Source organism: Charadrius vociferus, unplaced genomic scaffold, assembly GCF_000708025.1.
Source record: "Charadrius vociferus isolate BGI_N301 unplaced genomic scaffold, ASM70802v2 scaffold472, whole genome shotgun sequence".
NCBI lineage: Eukaryota > Metazoa > Chordata > Aves > Charadriiformes > Charadriidae > Charadrius > Charadrius vociferus.
This window is the reverse complement of record NW_009647735.1, coordinates 5,844,756-5,854,487: the sequence shown is the minus strand read 5'-3', so window position 1 is coordinate 5,854,487 and position 9,732 is coordinate 5,844,756. Positions and strand designations below refer to the sequence as shown.

The window sequence follows — 9,732 nt, the reverse complement described above, 5'->3', positions numbered from 1 at the left end:
AGATGAGGGTCCCCTCCCCCCGGCGCCGCCACGCTGCCGTGGTGTTTCCCGAGGTGCCAAAGGTTTGCCGATGCAGGGATGCGCAGCCGGCCCTTCTTTTTAGCTGCTTTGTGGGAGTTTGCTGGGCTCTCGGCGCTGGGCGGCTGCAGAGGGAGCTCGGCTGGCTTTGATTTTTGGAGGGGTTTGAGTTCAGCCTCCCCTTGATCCGGCACGCAGCAGCCGCGGCATGAGCTTCAAGGCGCTGCCGCCCGGGACCACCGGCTGACCGCACCGGCGTGGGGAGAAGGAACCCTGCCGAGATATTTCTCCCGTAACGAGCGTGTCACCGTGTGTTTCCCGTAGCGGATGGCCCGAACGGGGGGAGAGGCGGGAGCCAGCAGCTCCGGACTGCCGTTGGTGCTCCGGCGCGCTTTCGGTTGCGGCTGGGAGAGCCCGAGAGCCGGAGGCGCTCACCCCGCTCTCCTCCTTAGTTGGGCTGTGCTCGCCGTGGGGTCACCGGGACGTGACCGACGTACAAATGGTGTGCTGCACACTCCCAGCTGCGAAATTATCTCGGCTGATGCCAGGCTTGGGAATTGTAACCGGTTCCTGGCGTTTATTGCTCGTTCAGTGTCGGGGCCGGCAGGGACCTGTCATGCAAATGTGCCTCTGACTTTGCTTGTGTAGGTCGGGCTCCTGCACCATTTAGACCTGGCCCTAAATGTCTGCGCAGGGGCTGGGAGGCCATGTTGCGGTAACCGTAGCGTGTCCTTCGGATGCTGATGGGAAAAGAGCATCCCCGCTGTCCTTGCAAAAGGGAGAGGCGGCTGCTGTTCTCTATTGGCGGTGTAATGGGCTGTGACGCTCCTGATATCTGTGTAATCTCTGAAGTTACCATAAAACAGTAGATGCTTCATGAAGCAAAAGTGTAACGGGATGGGGCGCAGAGCATCTCTTGTGAGGAGCTCGTTTGGCTGACGCCTGCCGGGATCCTCCGCTTCAGCCCCTCTTGGTCACTCCGAAGCAGGGCACGGCAGCCCACGTTGTGATTTGTAAATCCCACTGTTCGTCTCTGGAATTTATAAAACGTGATGCTCTGGAGCAATTTGTCAGGCTTTTCCCCCTAAAACATCATGCCCTGGTTTTGGCTACCTCTGACGTGTGGTGTTTTTTTCCTGTTTTTCAGTTGGTTGGCATCATCCTCGCCTGCTGCCTGTCCCAGTACATCACGAACAATCAGTACGAGATGGTGTAGCTGGCCCCCAGCACGCCGGGGCTGTGGCCGGGTACGTCTCTCCGGCGATGTAAGCTCAGTGGGCTGCTTCTGCATCCCTGGTTGCTGCCTGCTCCTCCCTGGGGACCTTCAGCGTGGTGGCGGGTACCACTTTTGGGGGCACGTGGGGATAGAGGGCAGCTGCAGGACCGTGTCTGCTATGTTGTTTTAAGCTGTGTATAAATCCAGCCTTGTCTGATAACGCTTTGGCTTGTGCGTTGCAGGGTGTGCTCTCCGTGGCCGGGGAGGATGCCACCACCTCCAGTTTTCCCCTGGACGCCGCTTCGTGAAATCTTGCTTTGAACTGACTGATCTTCTTCTCAACTAGCTCATAGAAATGAGCGCAGCAGCTGTCCTGGTGCGCTCAGGGACTTGTCCTAACACTACTCTGCTGTGCCACCGCGTGGGATAATTAGCGTAGCTGCGGTGGTTACAGCCAGCGCGCTCCTCCGGGCGCCGCAGCCCCCGGCTCTTTATTCGGCGGCGTGTTGGAGCGCCGTGCCGAAGCCAACCGTGCTGGCGGCCCTGTGGGACTCCCAGTGCTCATCTTCGGTGCCTCCATTGGGAAAGCGATGCTTCCCCTTTTCTCTGGCAGCCCCTTGATGTCCGCGTGCTCTCTGGACACGGGTGCTCTTGAGATGGGGCTGTTGCCCTGTTAAGCCGGGACCCTGCCTGCCCGAAGCCCTTGGCTCAGCAAGGTCTCGGCTTGTTGCCAAGCTCTCTTTCATCCCTGCCCTGGGCTTTATATACTTTTTGATAGTTGTACTTTTTGAAGTACGGGCTGTAGTGATTCTTTGTAAGCTGTAGCGAGGTTTGGTGATGTAGCTCCTGGTGCCTTTACCTTGGTAGGTGTCCTTGCACCGAGTCAGCTGTGACTTGATTGTCAGTATTATATGCTGCTTATCTCATTTTGTGTATTGAGTAGAACTCTTTTTGTCCTGAGACACAATAAATATTAAGATATTTTACTCTATGAAACCTCCTTGGCTTTTCTTTTCATCTCCTGGAAATTCCTCTGTTCCAGTCGCCGCAACGAGCAGCAAACCCCCCACCGGGAGGTAATCCGCTCGCCCCGGGCCAGCCAATAACCTCGGGACCACCGCGGCTCGCGTTTCTCCCGTGCTTGCTGCTGCGCTTGTGCTTACAAATAACTCCTGTAATTGAATTTTCTTCGTAACAGCGGTTGTGTAACCGCGCTGAAGCAGAAGGCCTGGAGCATCCCAGCCCGGGAGCCGGGCGGATGAGTTCGGCCCCGTGCGAAGGCGTGCGTCCTCGGCCGGGCGGGCGCTCGCTGGGAGCGGAGGGCAGGGCGGCGCTGCTGGAGCTGCCTTTCTCCCCAGCCTCTCCCCGGGGCGACAAACGGGGATTGAAGCTTTTGTGTTCTCTTGGGTACTGCTCATCTCTGGGCTGTTTAGTCAGCGAGCCTTCGCCTTGCTGGGCGTGATGCCGCAGCGGTGCGGTGAAGCTGCTCTCCCGCCCAGTTCGGGGGATTTTCAGGTCTCCCAGCACCCGGCTCGCGATGGCTGTGGCTTGGAGCAGCCGGGGCTCTGCTCCCGGGGAGGAGGCAGGCGTAAAAGGAAGGGTTAAGCCATGGGTAGGAGTGGTGGCCTTTTGTCAGCCCTCTGGCAAACGCTGCCGCAGTGCTGGGGGAGCTGCTCCAGCCAAAGCGCCCCGTGGTGCGGCCAGTGACCCGGGACGGGGCAGCCTGGCTGCTGACGGAGGAACCGGGAGGGGAACACCTGAAATCCTTACGTTGCGTTTAACCTGGGTGAGTAAACGAGTGAGGCTATTGTCAGCGCCTGGCTCGCCCCTGGGTTGGGACGGGGAGGCAGAGCGCGTCGGAGCATGGAAAGTGGGGTGGAGAGATCAGCCGACGGCGGTTAATGGATGGATGGAGACAGGGCAGGAGCACGTGAGAAGCGGGGCCGGGTTTGGGTAAACCCATCCTCATCAGAAAGCTTGGCAGAGGGAAGCAACCCTGCACCGGTGTGTGGGCTGGGAATGGGGCTGGGGGAGGCGATGCTGGGAGGGAAGGGATATGGCCAGCAGAGGGTGGCATGGGGAGCCCAGAGGTTTCGGAGCTGCTGCAGAAAACTAGCACTGACTGTCCGTGCCGACATGGGGAGCACGGAGGCTTGTCCAGCCTGCTTGTCCCCATGGCCAGCGACAGGCACTGCGGCCATCGGAGAGCGCGGATCATAGCTAGTTAAACAGTGCTTATGTAGACACCCTGCTTTGACTTGGAGAGACATAGTGATGTGTCGCAGGTACAGGCACGTGCTGGGGGAGATGCCAGGCAGACTCGGGGTGCCACTGTCTTGTCAAAGGTGTTGGATGCACCTCGGTGACCCATCCGGACCCAGCGAGACGGGACGTGAGCACCACTGGCCATCCCCAGGACTGGTTCCCTGCAAGAGCTGTGGCCAGGTGAGTTTCACACATCCCCACCACGTTCAGATCTCCTCTTTCAGGAGGATAAACATCTCGGGGGACTTGTCAGAAATGCCTGGTGTCCCCAGGGCTAGTTGGCATCCCCTGGGACGCCATGCAGGGAGCTCTGCCGCACCGTGCTCCCAGCAGCTCCCAATGTTTTTAACCATGTTGGAACAGGGATGGAGAGAACTGCCCTTAAAATGTGCTCGTGTGCCCACGGGAGCTGCAGGGATGCGGGGAGGGCCTGGCAGTCCTGGGGACACCACTAGGGACACCACTGGCACCCAGCACAGTGGTGGTGAACAGAGCCGACCCCCTGTCCCTCCTCTGCGTGCGCGGCTGGACTGGCTTGTCCTGCCTGGAAAGCCCCGTGGTAGCACATCACCCTCGGTGGCACCAAAGGATGCCTGGTGACACCAAAAGGAGTTTCACCCGGTGACACCCGCGGAATGCCAAAGCTGCTGGGCATCAGCCGGCTCCCTGGGATGAAAGCTGGAACCGGGGGTCTGGCATGAGCACCGAGGCCATGAGCAGGGAGAAGGCTGCCCAGGGGGCACGAGGGGATTTTGGCTGTTACCCTTCAGCGCTGCCGCAGGCACTGTCCTGCTCAGGGTGGCTGCACATCAGGGACTCGTTTTTTTGCCTCGTACAGCTCGAGTTTTGCCCGTTTGTTGGCCATGAGGCTGGGGACAGCTGATGGTGCTTGGGGTGCTCCACACTGCCGCTCCCTCCAGCTTTGGCCACCCGGTTCCCCGGGGGCTCCTTGTGCCCGCTCCTGTCTCCGCCGTGCCTGCGCACTGCCGTGCTGCACATGGCTCCCAGGGGACCGGTGCCACCCCTGAGCTGCCACTGGTAACTGCTGAGCACATCAGAGCACACTGGAACAGAGGGTTGGGACGTGCCGAACTACCAGCGCCGTCAGGGAGCAAATTAGGGACCTCCGCACGTTCCCAGCAAGGCGAGCGCCGGCGGTCCTGGTACCTGAGTTATGGATGCTCGTGACAAGGCAGCCGAGCAATTAGATCACTTCTCAGACCCATTAAGCATCACAGACTGAGACTAAACGACTTTCCATTTTCTTTGCAATCGCTCATACAAGACGTTTATTGTTTGCCTCTTGCTGCTCAGCGTGGCGACGATGCACTCGAGCACGGCCTCTTCCAGCCCTGCAGGAGCAGTGCAGGGTGCCGGGGAGACGGGCACGGTGAGGGTGCCGCGGCCGGTGGGTTCACATGCTCATCGGCAATCAAGCAGGTAACAACCTGCGCGTCGGCTCCGTCGGGATGCGTCCGGGTGGGTGGCGACGCGGCAGGGGGGTGCAGGACAGCACCCAAGCGCTGGGTGCTACACCCTGCCCAGCATCCGCGCGATCCACCAGTTGCAGGGCATGATGATGCGGCAGATGACCCTCCCGCCCTGGTAGCAGTATGGGTAGGGGTAGTAGCCCAGCAGGGGCTCGCAGCCCCGCCGGCAGTAGCGGTTGGCGCGGCGGCACTGGGCACAGCAGTAGCCTCGCTCATCCCACAGGGGGTGGAATTCCAGCCCGTTCTCTGACTGCCGGGAAGAGCCAAAGTCAGCACAGCGAGGGGGATTTGTGGCCAGGACACCCTGGGAATATGGCCAGGACACCCCAGGAGCATGGACAGGGCATCCCAAGGAGCATTGACGGAACACCTCAGGAGCATGGACAGGTCACCCTAGGAACACGGCCAGGACACCCCAGAAACATGGACAGGGCATCCCACGGAGCTATGGCCAGGTCACCCCAGGAACATGGCCAGGATACCCCAGGAGTATGACCAGGACACCCTGGGACCATGGCCAGGGCAGCCCAGGGTGTGATTCCCCACACTCACATAGTCGTTGACAGGCAGGTCCTCCTCGGTGAGCTGCCGTGCCCGGCGTTTGGGCCCTGGCTGCACATCCTCTCTTCCTCACACCCTGGGAATATGGCCAGGACACCCCAGGAGCATGGACAGGGCATCCCAAGGAGCACTGACGGAACACCCCAGGAGCATGGACAGGTCACCCTAGGAACACGGCCAGGACACCCCAGAAACATGGACAGGGCATCCCACGGAGCTATGGCCAGGTCACCCCAGGAACATGGCCAGGATACCCCAGGAGTATGACCAGGACACCCTGGGACCATGGCCAGGGCAGCCCAGGGTGTGATTCCCCACACTCACATAGTCGTTGACAGGCAGGTCCTCCTCGGTGAGCTGCCGTGCCCGGCGTTTGGGCCCTGGCTGCACATCCTTCTCTTCCTCGTGTTCACTTCCCCCATCCAACCAGCTCTGGTTGTCCATGAGCAACTCGGGATCTTCTTCTTCTGCCCCTTCGAGGTCGGCCAGCTCAGGAACTATGGGAAAAGCCCAGATGTTGCTGTCAACCACCAGGGAGCAGGGACAGAAATGCAGCAGCGGGCTTTAATGTCTCTACCTAAATTTGGTGCCACGGTACGTGAAGAGGAGGAAACCGCTCTGACCTACAGCCCCACCGGCAAAACAGCTCTTCTCCATTGCCTTCTGCTCTTACTAAGCCTGGGTGAAGGGCTGTAGGAGAGAATACGGCAGGAGGAGAGGGTGGAGAAGACATGGCCTGTCCCCTCCATGTGGTCATAGGTGGCAGGTGCCCGGGGGTGGTGTTGGCATCCCCTGCACGGAGCTCTGGGTGCGGGGAAGCACATCCTCATGGTGGGCTCTGCTGCTGTTGGGGGGGGCAGTTTGTAGAGCCCCAGCAAAGCACCGTGATTTGGGGCAGATTATGCTCAGCTACAGCATGGGTTGGTGGCTTAGGTAAGACCCACAGTGACAATTTTCTTTGCAGCAGGGTTTAACAGCAGGGACGGAGGAAGCAGAAAGGGGCCAGCAGCCAAGGGCAGCAGCCTCGCTCTTCATCGGGACCTCTGGTGGCCACTTGCTCCTGGGACCATCGATAGATAGCCGTGAGCTGACTGGTACCCTCGGGGGACAAGACGTGCCTCTGCACCTCTGCGGCTGCAGAGCAGAGGGAGTTTTCTTGGTAGGAGTTTTTAAACTAGCTCATTCAGACAGAATTGGGTTAGCGAGAGCGGGTAATTACGCCGGCGGATCTCAGAGGCCACAACCTCTGCGAGGGCTGTGTGGCGAGCAGCTGGAGGTGGCAACCCCGTTGTGTGATTTAGATGCAGGTGTCTGCTCACGCTCTGATGTTCATGCGGTGATGAGAATTTAGGTGTCCCAGTTTCCAGCAGGGCCGTCTTCTTCGCAGGTACAAAGGGTTTTGGGTTTTTTTGGCTTATTATGAGGAGGGTGGCCACTCTGTAAAGCGCAGGGCGGCGGGGAGCCGGCAGAGAGGAGCGTTTTGCAGAGATTAACTTCAGGCCCTGTTATTACATTGGCCACGCTCTCTCGCGGTCGTGGCCAACATTGTGTTGATGTCTGAGATGTACAACGAGGCTGTGGAAATGGGTTCCCACCACGTTGCACTGGGGCAAACGGCAGGGGGGGACATGGGTGGGTGGCAGGGCTGCTCCCGGCGAGGGGGCTCACGAGCGCTTCAGGGAGGGGATGGCTCCTTGTACCTGCTATCGGCGTGGGGTGGATCCAGTAGATGGTCACGTTTCTGCAGATGTCAAAAATTTTGGAGCTCTTCAGGAACTCCTTGTTCTGAATGGGCTTTTCCCCAGGCACCCAGACCACAGACTGCTCAAAGTAGGTGGTTGTGATTTCTTCTCCCTGGAAGAAGAGTGAGATTTCACCCCAGCGTGGCGATAAACGCTTTCCGCACCACAGGCTGCTTCCCCTCCCCTTGGCTTACCCAGAGGCGCCTCTCCCCTCCCAGAGAGCAGCTGGGCTTCATCTGCCTTGGCTCGTGCGGCTTTGTGGGGGGACACGCAGTACCCCCTTATTTTTCCTGCCTGCTCTCAGCCAGCACCACCCCGCTCTCTCCTCCCTCCGTTCATCGTGCTCCAAGAGCCTTCTCCTGTGCAGTCCCCACCATCTGGAAGAGCCTTCTGGAGTGCCCCAGCTCATTTCCAACCCAAGATTAAAACATCTCCTCTCTGCTTTGCTCTTACTACTTAATTTCTCTCTCCTTCTGCTACCGATTTTGTGATCGAACGCTTTAATTTATTCCTCGCAGAAATTCTTTGCGCGGCCGTATTCTGTAATTTATACCACATGTCTCTGCCGTTGCATTAGTCCATGGTGTGTTTTGGCAGGCGCTTAGGGAGGGAGATATATAAAGATTATTGGATGGGTCTGCGCTGAGCTATCTGCCAAGGCAACGTTGTCTATGTTGGTGGTGGTAGCCCATAGAGCAAGCTGGCAAATGGCATTTTTTCTCTCCAGAAGGCGTCTGGAGCTGTATTTCTCTTTTGTAGAGTTTTTCCTTATGGCTTTGGGAAGTCTTAGGAAAGCGCCAACACAACTTGACCCAATCTGTGTTGTTTTCAGAGTCTCTGCTGAACGCCGCGGGGTTGGGGAGGCGCTGCCTGAAGGACCCGGCAGCGCACAGGCTCTAGGAAGAGATGACTACATCTTAAATCTGCATTTATCTCGTTGGGTTTTACATTTCAGCTCTCTACCTGGGGCTATGTTCTGCTAAAGCCTGGGAAGTCATATCCCTTTTACGACGGTAGCTGAAAAGATCTATTAGCTTCTTACGGCATAATCAAAGAATCAGTGTCTGGGAATTTGGGTCATGATTCAGGGAAATGTTTCTGCCCACGCTTCATTTCAAACATGTGTCCTGCTGGCATTTTATCTGCAACAGCTTCCTTGAGGGGGGATTCAAGCTGCTAACACCCTTCGTCTTGCAAACGGGGAGGTGGGAGGGCTGTGCTGCAGGGCTGTGCCACCGCCGGGGCCTCGGGGGTGGGGACGGGGACAGGGGACAACTGCTTTCAAGGCACTGAGCCATCAGCCCAGGTTACACTGTCAGAGAGGGGTTAAAATATGGAGTGAAAGACTTTTTCCGTGCAACACGCAAAGTGCGCAACTCCTTGCGGCAGGACGCGGTGGGCAGAAGTGAAGAGGGTGTAAGGAGCAATCAGGCGCGAGGGTGGGAGGGAGGTCCATGCAGGACGGGGAGGTGGCCCCAGCCCGGCGCTTCCCACCTCCCAGGGCTGTACGCCAAGCGCTTTCTCAAATCGCATCTCTCAAAGGCGGCTGCTCTTTTAAATTCATTACTTCTGCCTCGTTCTGCTTGAGAACATGAGGCTCCATTCTCGAAGAAAACAATTTGATTGACTTTTTGGTGCCTGCTAATCCTGAGCTGCCTTGCGACCTTTTGACTACAACAGGATTATTGTTGTTGATCTCCGGTATTGTGCCGAGAGGTTTTTGTCTGCCGGCTGTCTAATCCCGTCTCTTTCCACTTGTTGTTTTTAGAGGCAATCCTCTGAAATAAGATAATTTTATGAAGCGGTCACAACTCATTATTTCTTTATTGCGGCATCCCTGGGAAGGCTGGAGGAGGTGGGAGGGCAGTGGGGACAGCGGCCACGCTCCCAAAGCCGGGGAGAGGAGTGGGTTTCACCGGGGGCAGAGGGGTCTCCTGTTTTATTCACCTACCTCAAGCTCGGGGATCTTGGCCTCTGTCGTCTCAGGTAGGACTTTAGTCTGAGTTTTGATGAAACATTTTTGAAGTCCCACAAAGAAGATGCCAGTTATTCCCTACAGCATCAAAACAAACGCCAAAAAAAAGCCGTCAGGGCAAAGCAGGAGGATAAATAACCCCGTCACACAGAGGGCACAGCTGGAGGAGGGTTCAGTTGTATTTTTCCTGTTGGTGTTTTTGTGCAAACTCTGTTCAGCAGCGGTGCTATGATGTACTAACAGGTTCTCCTAAGGGATATTGCATTTTATGGCTTGGGAGAGTTGGGCTTTTTACAAATATTTGAAGGCAGATAGTCATAAAATTTTTACTTTGCTCCCCTTCTCCTTATAACTATCACAAGCTCTAGTTGTCATAAATAAAAATATGCAGAATAGCATCTGACCGTTATGGTTATATGAACATTCAGCCCCCAGTTCCTGCTAGGCTATTAGCTGAAAATTCTG

The 9,732-nt window shown here is 57.3% G+C and overlaps 2 protein-coding genes across 2 annotated transcripts in view; one reads left to right on the top strand and one right to left on the bottom strand.

The window, feature by feature from the left end:
- TSPAN6 (tetraspanin 6) overlaps positions 1 to 1,245 on the top strand; it is a 4,033-nt gene extending 2,788 nt beyond the window's left edge. Inside the window, exon 6 of the mRNA XM_009881690.1 lies at positions 1,166 to 1,245. Coding sequence (XP_009879992.1) covers positions 1,166 to 1,234 — 69 coding nt within the window. The 3' untranslated portion in view covers positions 1,235 to 1,245. The remainder of the gene's footprint in view (positions 1 to 1,165) is intronic.
- Positions 1,246 to 5,029: 3,784 nt separating this feature from the next.
- TNMD (tenomodulin) overlaps positions 5,030 to 9,732 on the bottom strand; it is an 8,873-nt gene continuing 4,170 nt past the window's right edge. The window contains exons 4-7 of the mRNA XM_009881689.1: positions 9,244 to 9,345; positions 7,251 to 7,404; positions 5,875 to 6,047; positions 5,030 to 5,239 (exon numbers count right to left, since the gene is read on the bottom strand). Of these exons, the coding sequence (XP_009879991.1) occupies positions 5,030 to 5,239; positions 5,875 to 6,047; positions 7,251 to 7,404; positions 9,244 to 9,345 (639 nt within the window). The remainder of the gene's footprint in view (positions 5,240 to 5,874; positions 6,048 to 7,250; positions 7,405 to 9,243; positions 9,346 to 9,732) is intronic.